The following is a 21,819-nucleotide window of genomic DNA, read 5'->3' as shown; positions in this document are numbered from 1 at the left end:
TGAGAGCGACAACAATTCCGACATCAGAAGCCACGATCGATAACATGAGCTCATTTAAGCAGAAGTCGGGGGCTACTGTCAGGGTTACGGATAAGGTATACCCTCTATCCTTGGATGTGCGTTGTATATTGATACGGTATACCCGCGCGTATACGGATAGTTTCCGTATACATTAAGGAAATCTATCACGTGATAGGGATGGTGTCTACGGATGGAAGGAGTTCTACTCGGACAAGACTGGGTCTTCACCATATCGTGAGGGGTCTAATATCTCCGAGTCCTACTTGGAGATAAACTGACCCGCGGTATATAAGGGACCCTCTGGGCAGGACCTAAGGCATAGAATATCACCGCCAACACACCCACCACAGCCTACGGAGCCGGAGCGTGCAGGAGCCAAGTCGCCGGGAGATCTAGTCGGACCAACTCGACTACGGTCTCGTCGGTATCATCGAGTTCTGCTATTCCCTTTGTAATCTGTGGTTTCCATCATATAATCCCATACCAACTGGATTAGGGTTATTACCTACCAAGGGGCCTGAACCAGTATAGTCTTTATCTTTTGTTTGCTTGATATCATACTACGTCGATCCTCGTACCAACGGACCCTAATACCCTCTATATCTGGTCCATGGGTATCCCCCGTCGACAGATTTGTTGTAATAGGAGGGGCCACATTCCCACCTAGTTTGAGTGTTTTTTTTATGGATGGAGTATCTTTCTTTTGTCTCTACATCATCCAAGAGATGCTTCTCCAAGATAGTAACATCACACCATTGTTACTTTTAGAGCGATGCTATACTATTAATAAATAGGGGTAATCAAGTAAACACAAACTCAATACTCCCTCTATCACATTTTAAGTGTAATTGTAGGTTTCTATGTCCAATGTTTGATCATCTATCTTATTTGAATTTTTTTCATTATTAGTATTTTTATTGTTATTACACGATAAAACATGATAATACTTTGTACATGATTTATTTTTAATTTTTTTTATAAATTTTTCAACTAAGACGGACGATCAAACATTGGGCACAGAAACCCACAACTGCGCTTAAAATTGGACGGAAGTAGTTGGTTTCTCTTGCTAAGAGCGAGTACAATAAGATAATATAAGCGGGTTATACATGTTGCCATATCATATTGAGCTTATGTGGAGCAGAGAGGAGGGGGGAGAGAGAAAAAGCGGGCAACAATAAATCATGTGAGAGAGAAATGTGGGAAATGCATTAATGGTATAGTGTGTATCTATAGTTAACTATTGTAATATTAGTCTATTAAGTTAGCTATAGATGATGTGTTAATTTTTGGAGGTAGTAGTTGGCTATATTACTCCCTCCATTATATAATATAAGGCACAACTACTTTTTAAAGTTGTTTCATAATATAAGGCATACATGCATGCATGCCATTATCTAACACATCTTCTGCACTAAAATATTATTATTTAAATTCTCCACCATGAAGATCTAATTATTTCTTGGTCTTTAAGTTGAGATGGTTGTTAAAGATTATTAAAGATTTGTGGATGATACATACTGAAGAATTCTGGCGACCTTGTGGTCTGTGGGCAACATATCCTATACACACCGGCCCTCACATGTACACACGTGCACACCAACTAAAAAATGTCATGAAAAAATCTAGAAAAAATCATACACATACTTTCAATTGTATTACACCTAGGGTTAAAATCTTAACGTCAAATTCATTATATTTTAGCCGTAACAAAAAAACAAAAAATCTGACAGTTTTAAGGTTGCAATTTTGTCAGAATTTTATCTTTTTTGTTATTCTCTATGTAGAATGAATTTGAAGATGCGACTTTGCACGTAGATGTAATACTATTGAAAGTACATGTATGAATTTTCCTAGAATTTTTTGTGATAATTTTTAGTTGGTGTACACGGTGTGTACACGCGAGGGCCTGTGTGCATAGGATACGTGCAGGTGGTCTGTGGCCATATGGTTGTACCTTATATTTTGAAATGGAGGGAGTATTAAACTTGCTCTAATTAATCGTACATTAATAATTAGGGACAATTACTTATTTGATCTCGTTTTGAAGCCTAACTACTAAATTGACCTTACTTTTTCTAATTTGCTTATTTGGCCATGCTTTTCAAGAACAAATACCCCGTCTAACCCTGTTTCCACTGCAATGTTAAGGTTTTTTTTTTCTAAAAAAAGTATAATTATTACTCATAATGACCAAACTACCCTCAAACCCTATCCACACCTAACCCTATCCATTCCCTCCCCTCTCTCTCGTATTCCGCTTGAGGCGGCGACGCACAAAGGGTATGAGCCCATGCGGCCACTTGTGGAGGGAGGTAGTGGCGGCTGTGGAGAGGCACGGTGGGACTGGACCCGCGGCAACGCGTGCGCGGCGATGGCGGCGCGCGCGGAGAAAGGAGCGGCGGCGACGGCAGCTGCGGAGGCTCGACGATGAGGAGGAGGAGCAACTGTGGCGTAGCTTGGGCTGTGGCAGTGTGCAGGCGGTGGATCCGTCGGCGGCTGGAGGTGCGAGCCACAAATACGGCGTTGCCGAGGCATGCGGGCTGTGGATTCGGAGGCGGCGAGTCAGCGACGGCGGCGCGGCGGTGGTCTTAGGGACTTGCGGGTAGGCAACGACGTGTGACCCCGCGCCAACAAGTTCTCCAGCACTGGCTGCCTCTCGCCACCATCCTCCGCGCCTCTCTCCCGCGTGCTGGCGAGCTCCGGCACGGCACAGGGCACCGTTCCCTCCCTCTACGCACGCACCGTCACCGCTCGTCCTCTGTGCGCCGGCCTCCTTCCTCCGCGTGCGTGATGCCACCGCCCACCCTCCGCACACCGGCGAGCTCCTTCACCACACAGGGTGATGCTCGTCCTCTGCGCACCAGCCTCCTTGCTCCGCGCCTGTGATGCCGCCGCGCACTCTCCGCACGCCGGCGAGCTCCTTCGCCACAAAGGGCGCCGCTCCCTCCCTCCCCGTGCACTGACCTCCATCTTCCTCCGTTCAAGTGCCGCCGCCAGGTCGGCAGCGACGATGACAGCGCCGTGGTGAAGAGGATGGGTGGTTCACAAATCCAAAATTTTCTTATATTTTATTTATATTTTTTATAAAATAGAATCAAATAAGCAAGGGAAGAAGGGGCATTTGTTGCTCGAATTAACACCGTTACATGCCCTTAAATGAGTAGGGTCAGATTATATTTTCAATTTTGAAAAGAAGGCTCAAAGGAGTAAAGTTGAAAGAAGAGGGTCAAATCGGTAGTTAGGCTGTGTTTAGTTCCCTTCAAACTTCCAACTTTTCCGTCACATCAAATGTTTGGACATATGCATGGAGCATTAAATATGGAAAAAAAACCAATTGCACAGTTTGCATGTAAATTGCGATACAAATCTTTTGAGCCTAATTACGCCATGATTTGACAATGTGGCGCTAGAGCAAATATTTACTGATGACGGATTAATTAGGCTTAATAGATTCGTCTCGCAATTTACATACATTTGTTTTGATATTAGTCTACATTTAATACTTGAAATATGTGTCCGTATACAACAATTTTTTTTACCAAAACAACTAAACACGGCCTTAGTCCTCAAAACAGGATCAAATGCGAAATTGCCCCTAATAATTAATAACTTCTTTTTAACAACATCATCTGTCTTACTGATCGGACAATTGTTCTAGACTGCAGATTAGTCAAAGTAGAATTTTATATTTCAAAGCTCAATCCATAAATCTATATTGCACCTAACATTTAGCATTCCGCCACAAATTTTTCCACATCAAAGCATCCGACATCTGCACCAAAATAAAATACACACAAACTCCAAAAAAGAAAAAAGAAAAAGGAAACATAGTACTTGTGAACTGACGCTCCTTAAAAATCTGGTAGTAGTATAAGATGCCAAACACAGAGCACCATTTGTATCTTATATACTTTGACACGTCAGCTACAAATTATTTTTTTATAGTACTACTCCGTTTCAAAATATAGCAACTGTTAGCTATAATATTTTTTAAATAATAGTTTTTTTAATAATATGACCTCTATATCCACGAAGGATATATATAGCCAAAACAATACACGAGTTCTTAGACTCCACACTTCACACAAACGAAGAAAACTAAAACACAAAAAAGAGAAGCTAGAAGATATAGTTTGCAACTTCATCAATGACTTAGGCCCTCTTTGTTTAGGCTTATAAGCCAACTTATAAGTCGAAAAGTCTAAGCCAAAACAAACAAGCAGCTTTTTCATTTGGCTTTTTTAAGCCATAAGCCACTCTAACACTATTAAGCCAAAAGTTAGATTGGAGAAGCTTTTTTTGGCTTATATGAGATAGATGGATGACTTTACCATTAAACTTAGGACATTAAATCCACTGGCTTATAAATCATATAAGCCAATAAGCTAACTTAAAAGTCTAGGCCAATAAGCCTAAGCCTAAATAAAGAGGGTCTTAAACATTCCGTCACAGCATGACGGCGAAAAGGGAGACTCAGAACTAGTTTGTGTTGCCCATCGCCACACATCTCCACCTCTGCAGATCACAACAACCATATGCTGCAAACTGAATATGCAACAGTTCTCCAAAAGGGAGAGTCGGATATGCTACAGTTCATACTTTGCACTTAAACATTCCTTTCATTCTAAAATATCACAACCATCTGCTACAAATATGGATATACACTAATCCAAATTTATATTTAAAAGTTGTTATATTTTAGAACGACAGGAATATCAACTCACGAGTATTCCAACATCCCTATCCCTCTGTTTCTTGCATGATATTTTGTTCCCAATCGTTGAAGAATGAAATTCTTTATACACCCAAAAGATGTGACAACCAGATTTTTTTTAATAAAGAAATACCAACCTTTTGTTAAGCGCAGCTACTCAAGAATTGACAGCCCAAATTTGTTGAAATCTTTGTGTGGGTTCTGTTTATTTATGTGGATTGGGGGTTATCTTCTGTAGCAACTAGTTACGGCAGGGTATAAACAATTATGTGCATTAGCTTCCTACCGTTTGATCTAGAACGAGACATAATAGCGGTCTTGTAAAATGCAGGGAAAATGAATTTCAGTTATTCATTCCCATTGCACACTGTATAACTTGATGAGCTTATGATTGAAGAGGAACCAGGCATTGTTAGCAGTGGCCAAATTGTTCCTTCACTTCTGACAATATTCATCACTCACTGAATCTAACATATTCTATTTTTATGATATTGGTGTTTTGGCATATACATGGGAATAGAAAGTGAGAGGAGGCAAAAAGACACAACACAGGTTTCAGAAGAACGAACAACATTTTTCTTCTCTACAGGTGTTACACTTTATGGATCACCCGCCTGTTTGCAAAATTTCTTACGGGGCTTATTGCAAATTTACATGCACCAATGTTGGAAAACCAACATTTTCTTTCTTCATTTTGTAAAGCCAGGAGGGTAGACTTAATTCATACCAGACAATTTGCTGCTACTTACGCTAGTACAACATCAATATCATTATCTACACCTTGTAAGGGCTGTCGCAATTTCGCTTCAAAGTCCTCCAAGTACTCTCTACTGTTGATCTCTGTCAACCTGCATAAACAAAAAAACCAGAAACGATAAAACTTATTGCCTTCTGAAATCATTATGCATAATATCACAAATTTGACATTACCTACTAATTGTTCGATCCTTGGCAAATCCTAGCTCATTGTCCACACACAAGTCAGGATCATCAGTTTTCTGCGACCGTGAAGATCTAGGAGAAATTTTTCGTGCTTCAGCAACTGTCACTATATTCTCAAATAGTTCTATTGGTGCAGCGTCTGCTGTACATAATAACCTTGCTTTGTTCTCGTACATAACCTGAAATGTCATCATTTCCTTGGTGGTTAGAGACGAGATTACTTCTGCCATATTAAACAGAGGTTCTGGTTAACATGAATTCTGTTCTTGTTTATGCTCAAGAATAATTTCTATCTGCAATAAAAAAAATTCTACTCCCGTGACCTGTCCATCCAACATACAAGGCATATGTCATCTTGCACATAAAGCATGTATTAAAAAGGACTAGGTTAACCACAGAATTAGTATCTCTTAAGGGCTATATTAAATGTATGCATGTATGGAATATAAAGTAACGGTGAATATTTACTGGGGGTATGAAGGAAAAAAATGTGTTTGTTTTTTGCGTTGATATATGAGAAAAACCTAATATTTATTGACAAAACTACTCAAAATATATGCTTTGCAATCTTGAACAGAGACACTATTATATAATAAAATCTAGCGAAGAGACCAAGATTCATAAGAAAATTTAGTGCATTAGTACTAAAGAGAAGCAAAGCAAATGTCATCTGTGCTTATAAGGTTATCAGGTTCAAGGTGCTTATTGTCTAGTAGTTCGGAGTCATAACTATAAAAGGTTGTCTAAGCAGTCAGGCCAATGCAAACTTGAACATGAAAATAATAGAGTAAGGAAACAATGATCTTACATCAACCAATGTGACAAACCGATAAGCTGCTGTTCGGTTCTGAGACCCAAACTTAGGAATGCCATCAAGTGCCAAGGTGTGAAACTTTTCTGCATAGTAACAATTTGGCAACAATTATGTTATATCAATAATAGGCATTTGAAAATCCTGATTGAGAAAATGCATTGCACCAGTATACTTACTGAACAGCCCAAAATAATCAGCTGCACCTAAAGGCCTATCACAAAGATCTTCAAATGGGAAATATGCAATCCCATTTGCTCCCAGTGGAACCTGCAACAAATTAAGGTTCAATAATAACACCAAGTTATTTTTTTACTGGAACAAAACTAGCTACTTAAAAATTTTAACTTATAAAAGACCTGCAATTGCCGTCCCATAACAACTTCAACTGTCTGAGGTCTAGGTTCCTCATCTCCAATTAATGTTTGCAACTTCTGTTTAAGAAGTGAGTATTGTTTTCCGATAAAATAGAAACCCTGTTCAGCCTGTTCATGTATCAGATGAAAGATGTCAACAAAGGAAAGGGTTTACAAGAAAATTAAACAGTAATATATTGAAAAGATAGGCAACATACAGAACCCAATTGACGATAGTCTACTGCAGAGCCAATGGGATGTGCAATGCACCTTTCCTGAAATGGTTCACAAAAGTTGAGTCCAGTAAACTTGCACAATAAAATTGATTTGACAGTAAAAATTGTGAAACTAACTCATACTTTCAACGTGTCAATGAAAGGTAAGAAAAGGTCTCGCTGCAAACCACCCTCGTAAAGCTGATCCGGAGCACGATTAGACGTTGAAACAAGAATCTGAGAAAAAAAACATCATGCAAGATAATTAATATGAAATGCTAAGGTACTGTTGCAAGTTGCTTAAGTGGAATAAGAGAGTGAAAAAAAAAATCACATACAACGCCTTTGCTGAACAAATGTCTGAATAGCCGGTTCAATATCATAGCATCAGCAACATCAGTTACCTGTACAATGTCTTGAATTTGTTAACAAGACACATACTTATCAATCCAATATTTCGATAAGCATACACATACCATAAACTCATCAAGACATAATATGATGGCCTCATCGGAAATCTCAGCTGCCACCACCTCAAGGGGATCTGAAACACCTTTATGCATCTGTACATAGATGAAAGTCTAACAATATATGCCTGAACTAAAACTGAGAAAGCTAGTTATGCACATTATATCCACATAAGTACCTGAAGACGACTATGTACGTTTAGCATGAAATCGTGAAAGTGAATGCGCTTCTTTCTCCAATTAGCTGGCCTGCCCCCCCCCCCCCCCCCCCCCCCCGCCCAAAAAAAAAAAAAACCAATTTAGTATGAAAAAGTAATTTTGTGTTTCTTTTACCACACAGTGAAATTGTTTTGATGCAAACACTGATATTTCATAAAAAGACAAAAGGAAGACGCATGATGGTTTTTTCCAGGTACTTTCCTTCAAAAGGGAGAAATATGGTTATTTTAATTTAATATTAAATCATCATGATCACTGTAGGCTCCAATCTAGCAAATAGGGCTGCAGAGATTGGACTGGCCAAGATACTACTTGATGTTTCCTACTTATTTCTAAACAACTGCAAAGAAAGAGCCAAAATATTTAAGAGACATGTTTATGTTTACTCCATTTAGTGTCTTTTTATGCTGGAAATCCCATAATGGACAAAGCTCTTGACCAAGGGATTTAGTGCATTTCTTCAAAAGAATGCTGGAATATAATCAAGAAATTCCTACGTGTTATGTAATAAATTTTAATCTTCACTGGTTTTCAATTAATAATCCAAGAGTTTCAGTTCAACCAGGTGTAGCTCATAATTCTCTCATTATCTTAGTGCCTAAGAAGAGTGATTTCAAGCCAATTCATTAGCATAACTCATGTGTTAAGATACTGACAAGGCTTTGAGCTAGTTATTATTGGTTTGGTCGACATGAATTATTTTGAATTCATTAAAACCAGAACTCAAATTTTAGGGATATAAGCAAGTGAAATTTTTATTTGAAAATTTATCAACTCCATATTGGGGAAGTCACATGAATGTCCATTAATAATTATACTAGACAGTGCCAATAGCCTAGACCCTTCATACTAGACAATGTCCAAATGAATAACTCAAGAAAATTCCATAGATAGAGATTTTTTTACTATTTTAGCATTATGTAACAGTACATGAACCACTGATGAAGCTTCTTAAATTCTGTAAAGTAACATGCCATCTGTATTTTGAAATTGTTCACCATGTCAATTTTCAGTATGTATCCATTGTATGCTTCTCCATGAATGCAGATTATATATGGATTATAGTGAACAAGTAAAAAGTAGAAAGGCATACTTGTTTACTTGTTTCTTTATGCAGTTCTCTATATGATTAAATATGGAAATAGGTCATTGAGGACTGCATAATTGCCATGCAAATCCTGTATGAGCTATTTTGCACCAGAGTTTTCATTTCAACGAAGAGCATTACACATACTTGCACACTGATGAATTACTAATAAGCAAGCAATCTATGGACAAGTTTTATCTATTATCTGCACTATGAAACATAACTGTTTTATCTCAAGTTCTCAACTTCTCAAGGATGCACCAACAAAGCCTACAGATTCTAGGTTGAGGTACTTACAATTGCTCATAGAACAAGTCCATAAGCATTGTCTTCCCAGTACCAACACCTCCGTACATATACAGCCCCTGCACCGGAGAATAGGTAGAAGGCTGGGTAATGAGGCGGGACCATAGCCATCTACGCCTGCCAAACATAATAATAAGGTTTAGGACTTAGGAACATTCACTACCAGGTAAACAATGAGAACTCCGTGTTTTCTAACCGCATTTACCTTCCAGATTTCTCAGATGACTGGTATCTGTCCAGTTGGCAAGCTTCTTCATTCTCAACCAGCTCCTCATAGAGCCTTTGTAAATGTTGAATAGTATCAATCTGTATAATGAGGAAAAATGGCAAGAAAAATCTTACACCAAACATTAAAGGAAAATAGACAAGAAGAAAGGAAACATTCAGGAGCGGTGCAACAACCTGAAAGTTATCACCATCCACAAGCTCCCCTGATGCTATTCTCCTTTCATATTCCACCATCGGACCACCTCTTGCAACATCTGACACAAATTGGGAAAGAAAATATGTTGAATGAAATGCCGCTACCAGAAGACAAATGAGTGCAAGAATGTACCTTTGATTGAATCAGCTGCCACAGTGGAAAAGCTGGACCTCAGTATTTCCACACTTGGGCTCACATATCTGCCAATTTCTCTATTACAACATAATGTGCTCATTGAACTGGAAGCTGAACTGCACAGCACTAGAGCATTCTGCTGCTTGATCAATCTATTCGTTGATGAGTGTCTCTCTGCATGGAGCTGGCCGAATCGCCGGAGCTGGCGAAGCGACCGAACTACTGATCTCATATTCCTTTATTTGTTTTACTTTCTAGGGAAAGCTCAGCAAGTATTTTCTTGAAGCTACAAACATAGCAAAACAAGAACACATTAAAGAAACCATAATGAGGATCTCCAAGAATATGACAGTACTGACCATGTGATGAAACACACATGATTCGTGCAGTAGCATAAACAGGGAAACCTCAAAGCAAACAAATAAAGTAAAGAAAAATGAGGGAGGGAGCATGTGCTTTGGAATCTGTAAGCATGTAAGGCTACTAGAAAAGTGATGGTAGGAACGAGTGGCCAATAATGAAATGAGACAGCACCACTACACATGAGCTAGCCTCCAATACCCACCAATCAAATTCAATTAATAAAAAAAAAGTGAGCCTAAACTTTACTTGGAGATTCATCACATATCCTTTGATCGAGCAACAAAATTGACAGAAACATGGAATATTTTGCCCTAAGTCGCCAAATCGAAAGCGGGATATCAACAAATTTTAGGACAGCGAGCTGAGGTTAGAAGCTCCAAGGTTATCGGAATACTACTATCAGCCACGATTTTCCGATGGCGGACAAGACAACCGGGCGCGTCTCAAGATTGGAGCTTTTCCGCGGCTCGAAATCTCTGGTCGAAGCAAAACCAATTTGAATCCGCATGCTCCAAGTCCCAATATAGCAAAAGAAGAACAAAGATCGAGGAATTCCATATGGTCCATAAATTTGGGAGCGGACGAGGTGACCAAGAACACCCAGGAAAACAGGATTCTTCTTCCCAATAAGCAAAAGCAGCGAATTCCAACGAAAGACGCAGCCACCGTCCTCACCTGAGCCGGAAATCCCGGAAGCGGAAGAGAAGATTCCCAGCGGCGGCGGCGGCGGCCTTGCTGGATCCTGCCGCCGCGCGATTCTCTACGGGAGGCGAACCGGCGCCGGAGCCGCACCGCCGCAGCGTCCACCTGTCCAGCGGCGGCGAGGGTGGACCAAGAAACAGAGCAAGCAAATTTCCTAATCGAATCCGAATAAAAAGGATGTGAGAAAGGAAAAAAAAATCGAACATGCAGCGAACCAAGACGGCTTATAGGAATATAAACACCGGATTAAAGGATGAGAAAAAGGGGAGAGACCGAATCAAACTCTCCAAACCGCGGAGCCGAAACCGCGACTCCTCCCTACGTCGCCCTCGACAGCGACGCCGCCGCCGCCGATCCCGATTAGAGGCTGGATTGCGAACAGGGAGGGGAGGAGCAGGTGAGTTTGGGAACGGGAAATGCGGGCGCCGGGACTGGATTTGCGGCCGAGGAAACGGGAATGGGAGGAGGCGTGGTGAGGTGGAATGAAGGTGGAGGGAGGTTGATGACGCTTGCACGCTAGGTCTCTCTCTCTCTCCTGATGACGACGATGAGGATGCGCTGGGTTTGTTGGGGTGGGATTTTCTGTGGCAGAGGAGAGCAGTATGTTAACTTGATACCAAGATACGGATAGGCAGATACAGGAATACGTCTATATATATATTTTTAAAAAATAAAAGATACAAAGCGAAACATAATGGATAAGCGTTGTTTGCATTCATAGTCTGCGATGTGGCTGGAAGTCGTACATCCCCACACTAACATAGTCGCATGTTAAATACTCCCTCCGTTTCTACATTAATTGACGTTTTGGATATGATTGAGGTTAAACTTTTATAACTTTAACCATCAATAACTTTAAAAATATTTAGTTTAAAAGAACTAAAACAACATATATAGATTTATCTTTTAAAACACTATAATAAAAATAAAAATACATTTATTTATTATATATATTATAATAGAAAAATAAGGCCAAAAATATATATATTGTAGATCGTGTCATTGTCCAAAACGCCAATTAAAATGAAACCGGAGGGAGTAAGCGATTAAGATTTTAATTCCAAAATTCATCGGATCTAAATGACATGGGAAAACACATAACGAAATCCAATCTAAATCGAGACTTAAAAGGAAAAGAAAGAACCAAATGGCTGGTGTATGCGTTGCCTGTTGGTGGACCCACCCCAGCGGAGGTCCTACGCCCACGGGTGGCGACGCGACGCGACGCACGGCTGCCGGTGGAGGGCTTGCCCCTCAGGTCGTGCACGAGCGGCGGCGGAACCCGGCGGCCAGCTGGTCGAGGCCCTGCGCGGTGTGCCCCGGACAGCGATGCGGGCGTCGCTGCGTTGCCGCAGGAGGATTGGGATCTGCGTTGTGCTTCTGTGCTGGAGCGTTGGTTAGCGTATGGGGACGGAAACACATCGGAACGTATCGGAGAAGTATCCAGTTTATTTTCTTTTTTTTAATATTGCGGTAATTAGGGATACGTACGGGCGTATCCGATACGTATCTGTATCCGATGACACATCCGATACGAATAAGTTACCTGTGAGCCGTATCTGGGTATCCTTAGGTGTAGCTGCTTCCTTTCGATATGTTTGGAGCTACGATTACCTGGAATACGTGAAAAATACTCACGTTGTATAGGGTATCCATCCCCCCTATGAATACTATTAGATTCGATAATTATTCAAACGCCCTATTAGATTTGCACTTATTATTTTTCCCCTCTTAACTATTTGTCATTTTGCTCACGTGGCATGCCAACATGGTAACGTAGGGTAGAAACTGACGTGGAACCCACTAGTCAGCCTTTTCTCTCCCCTTCCTCTCTCCCTCTAGTCCGGCGTGCATCGAAGAACCTCCAAGCAACTCGTCACCGTCCTGAGGTCCGCTCGCTGCTCCGCGTCCTCCACCACCACGAGGAGCCCCTCCACCGCTATTGGGCCTCCTTCACTGTTGCTCTGCCTCCTCCAATGTCACCCTCCTTCTCAGTCACCGCCGCTGCTCCACCCCTTCCAGCACCGCGAGGAGCCCGTTTGTCGCCATCTCCACTGCCACGAGAAGCCCCTCCGACGCTGCTCGGCCTCCTTTGCCGCCGCTTCGCCTCCTCCATCACCGCCCTCCTCTTCCGCCGCTTCGCCTCCTCTACCACCGCAAGGAATCTGTCCGCCGCTGCTCTGTCTCCTTCGTCACTGTCACTGCTCTGCACTGCAAGTTTTGCTGTCATCGTATGCCAGACCGAAGGAAGAGGGGAGGAGGAGATGAGAGGATGACTAGTGGGTAACACAACGGTTTCTACTATGCATTGCCATGTTGGTATGCCACATAGGAAAAGGTGGAAAATAATTAAGAAGACATCTCTTAAAAGAGGAAAAAAAATAAGTGTAAATCTAAGGGGTATTTGAATTATTGTTGAAACTAATAGTTGCAAATAGTTAAATTCCACATCCATCCATCCATCCATGATTTTTTTCACGATTTTCAACACCACACGGCAAATACAACCGGATCTTAAAAAATGATAAAAGTGAAGCATAAACACATGTACAAATCCATTGGTAAAATTTACATGACACTAAAAAATCATATAATTGGCTGAGAGATACCGAAAAACGTGGTAGTGTCGATAGATACTACAAAAGTTATGTAATTGATTGTAGCACACCATAGGCATTATTTTATAATTTCCGAGCTGAAAGAGGTGAGAGATTTCAAAATGATGGGAATGCCTAGCGGCGCCTCGTCACCCCGTGCGCCTCTCCACTTCTCCACCGAACTTGAGGATGGGACTGCAACAGCATCAGTTGGGGACGCCGGGGCGGTCGTGGCATCGACCAGATCTCACGCTTCTGCTACCGCAGCAGGACCTCATGTCCCTCGCCGTGCTGCTCCCGCTCCCGCCATCGTCGACATCCTCATTTAGGCCCTTCTCGCTTAGCGGCATCCTCACCCCGCCGAATTCAGTCGGCTCCGTGGCGCCGGCCCCGTCTTCGTTGTTGGAGATGGAGCGTGTCCGCCACACCCGGCCATCGTGTGGTGCCACGGCATGTATGAACAGGCCGACGAGCTATAGATCATGCTGGAGTACATGGACAAGGGATCCCTCGAGGGCCACCGCATCTCCTCTGAGGCCTTCCTCGCCGACGTCACACGACCGCCCCGATATCCCGACTGTTGCTGCTGCTGCTACAACGCCGCCTGAAGTTTGGCGGTGAAGCGGAGTGGCGCTGCACCGCTAGGGGTATTCCCGTTATTTCAAAAAAAATTTCCTTTATTTTTGTTCGGAAAATATAAAATAATGCCTTGTCCAACACAACTTTTGCAGTGTTTATTGGCAGTGTCTTTTTTTTTTGTCACTTAACCAATTATATGATTTTTAAGTGTACTGTAGTAAATTTCGTCAATTCAAAATCCCCTTTTGAAAACAACCTTTTAATAAAAACAATTTTTGGCCTACCTCGCAGCACCAAAGATCCCCCATGGGAAAACAACAAATTTTCAAGGCATTTGGGAAAAGGAAATTCTGCTATCCATCTCGCAGTTGCAGGGGAAGAAGAATCATGGAGCTCGACATCAAGCGATGTGAGAGGATTAGAGGAACAGCAGTAAAAAAAGGAACGCCGGATCCAGTCGCTCCGATGGCCACCGGCTCGGCTACGCTGCTGCCCCTTCCTTCCTGCGGAGAAGCTAGGTTCGGTGACGAACGCTTGTAGCAGAGGAGACGGAAAAGAAGTGAAGAAGAAAGGAATGGGTGCCGTCAATTCGGTTTTTTTGCATCGTGTGACGCGTGTCCTACTGCTCCGTTTTAGTTCAGCTCTATTGGAGCACATGGAACTATGTAAGGCCCTAATCAATCACGATCAAATAAACCCCTTTTTTCAAAAACACACACACAAAATAAACCGATTCAACTATATCTAATTTTCATGTTGTCAAGATTAAGAAACAACTTTTTTTCCATTTGATTTTCGATGTATTTATATCAGGGTTTGAGCTAATCGAGTTGCACTTTCCTTTATTTGGTCAAACTGTTGAAAGTTTAATCATCGATAAGTTTTTAAAAAATAGTTTGAAAACATAAAAATCTTATGTGGGCAGATTTCTCTTTACAATTACTTTTATAATATTAAAATTTTGGTATTCTAATAGAATAAAGTGTTCAAACTTAATCCCTCTGTCCCATAAAAAACTAGTCTAGTACTGGATATGACACATCCTAGTAATACGAATCTGAACATACATATACCAGATTCGTTGTGCTAGAATATGTCATATGCAATTCTAGATTCGTTTTTTTCGGATGGAAAGAGCCCATACCAAAGCCAAATAAAACGAGCCATGTCATATATTTATATTTATGAGTAAATTTCATAAAACAATTGACCAAATTATAAAAAAAACTACAGATTTAACATGAAATTTCTTACCGAACTATATATTTGAGATGGAGTGTCAAAAAATAAAGATTACGTAGCAAATTTATCACAAAACTACAACGTTTATAGCTCCAATATAATGATAGTGCTAATCATAGTCCTAGGGATTGTAGTTTTGTGATAACTTCAATATTAAATAGATACTTGACCTTAAATCTATAGTTTTATGAAAAATTTAGTGCTAAAATTGTAGTTTGTTATACAACGTGTAAATTATATAGTTTTGTGATAGTTATGTTGTAAAATTTACTCAGTACTTAAATATGGAGGTAATATAACATATCCAACCTTAGCATGAACCACGAAGCTTCATGCTCTTACCTCTCGACACCACATGCTCCAACTTCATAGAGGTTTTCATTAGACAAATTAGGTTTCTAGTGGGTAAAAAAAGATAATCTAGTAGTTCAAAAGATGTGGATTTCCTGACTTAGAGGAGAGGCAGTAGCGATGGTGCCCTCCTGACCATTGGTGATGACCGGTCACTGATATATAGATCCGGACCTACCTATCAACGAGTGCTATAGCACCAACAAAACTTCTCTAGATCTACGCCGTTCTAACTTAATAGGTGGTGTACATGGTATCACTCTATATTAGTTTCAGGTAGGGGTGAAAACGGTCACGGAAATTCCCGATCGACCGATCGCCGTTTCCGTATAAGGGGTATCGTTTCGGACCATATCTTTTTTTTTTTGCTATTTTTAAATTTTATTTTTCACAATTCTTTCTGCATCGTATTAATGTCGATAGTGAGTAATTTAAATGATAAATATGATCATTTACCAGCCGATCGAGCATCGTTTTTAAAGAGATGCTACCGATTCCGATCGTTTCCGACCGCTTGATATCAAGTTATGTATATATTTAATCTTATATAGTACCCCTCTGTTCTTACTTATTGACGTTCGTTAATTCAATTTTAAACTAATTAACGTCGAATGGGGAAAGAAACATGCTAGTAGTACTGTCACTGACCACGTCCGTGCGCAACGAAGGAAACGGGCAAGGAGCACACGTGAGCAACGGTGCCGTACCCATCATATATTCATATGTAGAGAGTATACGCTTCACGTTTGATTATTCTTCCTCACTGATGCAGCGAATGTAGTCATCAGTCGCATGAGAGCAAGTATAATAGTGAGCTATAAGTTTATTATAAGCTTATGTGGGAAGAGATGTGACAAAAAGTTAAAGGTGTTGGCTTTCATGCAAGAGCTAGCTTAACATAAGCTCCTAAATAAATACAATTAATATATAAGTGAGAGATAGAGAGAAGAGAAGAAAAGTGTAGCCAACCTTATAGCTAATCTATTATATATGTTGGCTTTAAGATTGGCTAATAGTAGAAAGTAAGCTCTATTATTATCCTTCCTCTGACACAACGAAGACAGCGTAGGCACGAGACCACGAGTGCACCCACCAACCAGGATTCTTCTAGAAGCTTACATATGCTTTCTCAAATCACCCTTTCCTCTTTTGTATTCTATCACCTTTTTATATTTGGATGGTGTGTGTGAACACAGATTCCTTACGGAATCTATACTATAATATATAATACGTGCAGTAAAAAGAAAAAAAGGAACGCGATGAACATGTTTACTGTTGTTGTCATGTTGTGTTGTGCCCAGGTCGGCATGTTTAAATTAGGAGTAGATTCAATGTCCATCTGCGTGTTTTGTGGTTAATGTGTGCGTGTTAAGTGTTTTTTAAAGCATTTGTTGCCTCCGAAAATTTTTCAAGCGTGGGAAATCTCTTTCTCACAATGTCCAAACATGTTTAGAGAGTACCCGATGTCGCATAGGATGGTGTATGTAAAATGTAGGGCCTCATCTTTTCACTTATATTTATATTGATGCTTATAAATTAAATTTGAATCTTCAACTTTAAATTTAAAGTTGATTTTAAGATTTTTCAACGAAGTTTATTTTTCAGCATTTCTTTTAAATTACTAAGAACATGCATATAAAAATTTTATTAATAAATTATTTTTTGTTTGTAAATATGCCACTCAAGTAAGTCAAATGATGGGTCTGGTAGATTGTGCACGACCAATTCAACAGCGTTTGGAAGATACTCCGTCCAGTAAAAAAAATGGGACACAAATGCCAATTGTAACGGTATCGTCGTTAAATATTTTTTTGAAGGGAAAACAAGGTAGGGAAAGCCCCCACAGTAAAAAACTTTATTAACGAACAGAAATTACAAGAGATTTAACCAATTCAAAAGGGACCGTCTCTTAGAAACATTTAATCTAAAAACTAAAATGGACAGATCACTCTTAAAGAGAGCTTTCCAGAAAGAAATTGAGGGTGGTAAATTCTGAAAAATTAGGGAGTTCCTCCGTTTCCAAATGTTCCAGGCTGCATAAAGGATTTTTTCTCGACAAAGTGTGTGGACCTATAAGAATTTATTGCCTGATGTGTTAAATATTTTCACATGGGGATAGTAAAATAGGAGCTGTAGCTGCTTGGTTCCTACATAAGTTTGCAGCTGCGCTCCAATCAGTAGAAGAATGCCACAAACACAAGACAACAGCGCAGCCGCTGCCGCTGCCGCTGCCTACTGAACAGCCCTGCAGAAAAATATGTTATACGTGTCGGACGAATACACGTAGCCCAAAATATGAAAGTATTAAAAAGACGGGTTAATTAAACTACATGATGCAACTGATATAATCATATAAATAAGGTGACAAGATTAAATTTTATATAGGAGGTAGAACCCACAACTGTCATTATATTGCTATGCTAGTTATTTTTTAAAATAATAATTGCTCTGCTAGATATGCTAGAAAAATAAAGCACGACTAGTCTGTACTCTGTAGCTAGCCATGTTTCCAGGACCAAGTTGGTTTAATCACAACATTTTCTCTTGGAGGTACGTGGACTTATTGGACCACGCAATACCAGGCATTCAAGTAGTGCCTAGTTCCCGCTGACGCCAATCCCCAGTACTAGAATGGTGTTTATAATATTGAATGTAATAGCACATAAATTTTATAATAACATGATACTTTTACCTACTAAAATTTTTTTAAAAATTTTTAAAAGCTGCTACCATGGAAACTTGAGTAGGCTTAATTGCAGCAAAATAGAGGCGGTGTGATGATGTTCTCTCTCCTAGGGTTCCATGACGCCCTGGCGGTGTTTTGACGGTTGCTCGATCAAGAACTTCCGGGCTCGTGATTTTGATCACGTTTCTCTCCTCTTCCTGCCTCTTGGGACCTGTCTGTTGGTACCTGACTGCTGGTTTACTCACTCTTGCATTACATCAATTCGGGGCGATCTTTGCATTGTTGTCTGCCCTTGGTTGTTTGGTGGTGTGTGGCGGATCTGAGGATCAGCGAGGTGGATAATGTGCGGGCGGTGGCCTCGAACCCAACCTTGGAGAGGTTCAGCGGCTCTTGGGAGCCAATCCAATCTGACATGGCGAAAGGCGTGCCGACCATGGCAGCGGCGGTTGCAGTTGTGAGTGGTCGCATCAAGGACATGATAGTTCTTCTACGGCTTACGGCAGCCGAGGTGAATGCTACTATGATATTGGATGATGAAGATGGCATTGATTTGGTTGATCCAGAACGTGCTCTCGTGGGCAAGGTACGGGCTCCCAACACTCTGCACATCCAGACAATTTCGTAGGCCATGCGGCCGGCATAGATAACGCTAAAGACCCTTTATTGAAGGCGCCTACAAATCGAACGTCTATTTTTTCTTAAAAAAATCGGGTGCTGTTTTACCAAGTAGATCGAAAATATTTCACTACATAGATCGAAAATGTTCCAATCTTTTAAAAAGCTGAAACACAACCAAATCACCTCATGAAATATTTTGTTACAACATATGAAACAACGGTTTTCAAAAAATCGGACATTGTTTCACCCTTATAAAAACAAATATTTCAACAAATAGTGAAAGAATGTTTCAATTCTTAAAAAAGGTGAAACATGGCCAGATCGCTAGATGAAACAATTTGGTTCAACGTATACAACAAACAATTTGTAGCCATTGCAACACTTAAACCCCTTGTATATCAACAAACCACGTGTCCATCAAGATGAAATTATTAAAAAGTATCAACAATCCACTGCAACATTTGATTCATACATAGTGAAACATCGAGTACACTAGCTGAAACAAAAAAATGAAACGGATCACCCTTAATAGGGTGTTTCCGTTATATCCGGGCGAATGTTGCAATGGGCGCACGTGGTGGGGGCGCGGAGGCGTGGCGCTTGATTTTTCTCCCCTATTGGGTGCCCGACGCGGAGGATTCGAGGGGTTTATTGTTCAATTCGATGGGGAACAACTTATTTGTCACGGAATTCAGGACGGATGCGGATAGAAACCGTGGATGGTGGGCAAGCATGCTGTGATTCTCAAGAAGTACGATGCGGATGTTAATCAGCTTCATGTCAGTTTTCACAGATTGGCTATTTAGGCCAAAATTGTCGCACTTCTGCCTCGTCTGATGAATGGAAGCCATGGGAAGGAGATTACCAAGAACATTGGCACAGTGGTACATGTTGACATCGATACTCAAGATTGTTATTGGCAGGATTTTATTAGGGTTCTCATAAATGGCATGCCAGTGTTATTCACACTAGCTAAAAAGGTTCATTTTCAAAAATGGTGTGGCAGTTTTATAGGGTCTATTAATAAAATAATATTATTTTTAAAAGGTTTAAAATATATAAAAAAAATCACACGTACTCGTATTTACCCTAGCCAAACCAACTAGATCACCTCGCATCCTTCCAATTTAGTACCATTACGCCCTTCGATGCACTGCTTCAGAACCTTGTGTGCACACACACCTACTCCGAATCGATCCACGTCCTTGCCGATTTGGAAGCCGTGAGCCATCTGTAAACACACACCCTCATCCAGCACTCGCACGACGTGTTGACACACCACAAAGCTTGACGAACCCCATCGGCCTTACCCAAATTTTGTTCTGCTGATCTTGTTACTCTACTCTACCACCGCAAGTATGATTGACCTGTCACCGCCAACCTCTCTACCCTGCACCATAGGGTATGAGTCATGGTTGCGATATTGATGAAATATGTATCCTATATCACAATTATAACTTCGGGCCCAACTGTAACTAAACATCACTCATATATTCGGAGTCCTATTCTAATGATTTCTTTTTTCTCTTGTATCAACCACAGTAATAGGTGAGAGTGGTTATATCCGTCACACTTTCTTGATGTAAGTAAAAAAGATTTTCTTCGTTTTCTTTACGCAATTTTGAGTAATGCAGTTGACATTTATCTTAGTTGTGCTTGACACCAACAAGATTCATTGGCTCAAGGTTTGAGCAATAAATCAATTAATATTGCATTAGGTACAAGAATTTCGCACTACTTACTGTGCACTTCCTAGTGCCCATTTTTTCACAAAAATGACCAAGCATTTCCTAATTTATGGAACTCTAAACTATCAGTATAAAATGAAAGCGTCTTGATAATTGGCTCTAAAGTTTCAACATAGTTGAATGCATGCCAAGAATGTAATTTCAACGAAGCATAGCATCATCAATATCACAACCAGAGTCTCCAAGATAATCATGATCAAAACCACAATCTACATAATCAGTTGATTCACAGGCTGTTCTTTTTGGGATCTGTCATGTACCAAACTCTGAGCTTGAGATGAACTTCATTCACAAACAAAAAATAAACATGGGCATGAGATGGCAAGATTAATTTGCACTGCTATGTAACCGAAATTATTGCTTATTGACAAGCATGCCCAACAACTATTTTATGGCAAAAATGGCCTCTATTATGTAAGGAGCACCACAGTATTGCCAAGAAAAACAATGTAGGAGCCATGGACGTATAGAACTTGTGGTGGATACATGAGCAGAGTCAAAGAGCAAAGAATTCAAATCACAAAACTGAGGGGATATAACTGGAAAAATATTGAGGACTCAAATTTCCAGCAGTCCAGGTGGGTGTTATACACTTAAATTTCCAACAGTGCAAGTTAAAGCAAATCAAATTTTCTGTATACTTACCTATTCCCGTTTAGGCTTGTTCAGTAAATCCCTTCCCAACAAGCCCGGCACCGGTTAGGGATTAACCGAACAAGCCCTTAGATGAAAGTAATAGTCTAACATAACAACTTGTAGATTGGGGACTATGAAATGACCAGGTTTGTTTTGTTTTGTGTACGGTTTGTCACTTGGTAATTACGGATGGTAGTTCTGAATCCTTGGGTTATTATGACTTGGTCATTGTTGGGGAAAATTGCATACCCTGTAGTGAGGATAGCAGGAACATGTGCAGGGGGGAAGGTTGCACAAGGAAGAAGAGAATGCACAAAAAGAGATAGATTTATAACATTTGTTTATCTATTTATTACTCATGTGATTTTCAAATTACTAGAGCCTAACAATAGAATGTAATAAAACATTCAAAGGATCCAAACTAATGCAACAAATTGAATTGATAACTAGCCCTACTGGCCTTTGGCTACTGTGGTGCCACCTCACGCGTTTGGCGTGCCCCTGGTAGGTAATGCCGACCACGACACAAACACGACAGGTCTTGGAAGAAAGAGACATACAGTTATCATGATAGTTCATGTCTTCTAGTTGGTTTTT

The 21,819-nt window shown here is 40.5% G+C and overlaps 1 protein-coding gene across 2 annotated transcripts; it reads right to left on the bottom strand.

Annotated features, from left to right (window-relative positions):
• Positions 1-5,200: 5,200 nt before the first annotated feature.
• LOC127782529 (uncharacterized) lies at positions 5,201-11,301 on the bottom strand. Of its 2 annotated transcripts, none has more exons than XM_052309776.1 (16): positions 11,008-11,301; positions 10,739-10,919; positions 9,698-9,986; positions 9,544-9,623; positions 9,347-9,447; positions 9,133-9,258; positions 7,709-7,778; positions 7,539-7,625; positions 7,401-7,466; positions 7,207-7,299; positions 7,066-7,122; positions 6,851-6,976; positions 6,671-6,761; positions 6,489-6,577; positions 5,669-5,859; positions 5,201-5,586 (listed from the first exon to the last, which is right to left on the bottom strand). In XM_052309776.1, the coding sequence occupies exons 3-16, from the start codon at positions 9,930-9,932 to the stop codon at positions 5,484-5,486; spliced, it is 1,515 nt and encodes a 504-aa protein (XP_052165736.1). In that variant the 5' UTR covers positions 9,933-9,986; positions 10,739-10,919; positions 11,008-11,301; the 3' UTR covers positions 5,201-5,483. The 2 variants fall into 2 exon arrangements, with proteins under 2 accessions (XP_052165736.1, XP_052165735.1); XM_052309775.1 differs by having other exon boundaries at positions 11,039-11,301.
• Positions 11,302-21,819: the final 10,518 nt, after the last annotated feature.

This window comes from Oryza glaberrima, chromosome 8 (genome assembly GCF_000147395.1).
Source record: "Oryza glaberrima chromosome 8, OglaRS2, whole genome shotgun sequence".
NCBI classification, from domain to species: Eukaryota; Viridiplantae; Streptophyta; class Magnoliopsida; order Poales; family Poaceae; genus Oryza; species Oryza glaberrima.
The sequence above is the reverse complement of the archived record's forward strand: the minus strand, read 5'-3'. Positions and strand labels throughout refer to the sequence as shown.

Coding starts and splice junctions, on each gene's coding strand:
- LOC127782529 (XM_052309776.1), bottom strand. CDS start 9,932: ATGAGATCAGTAGTTCGGTCGCTTCGCCAGCTCCGGCGATTCGGCCAG. Junction 9,448..9,543: donor TGGATGGTGATAACTTTCAG/GTTGTTGCACCG, acceptor CTCATTATACAG/ATTGATACTATTCAACATTT. Junction 5,860..6,488: donor GGTTTGTCACATTGGTTGAT/GTAAGATCATTG, acceptor ATGACATTTCAG/GTTATGTACGAGAACAAAGC.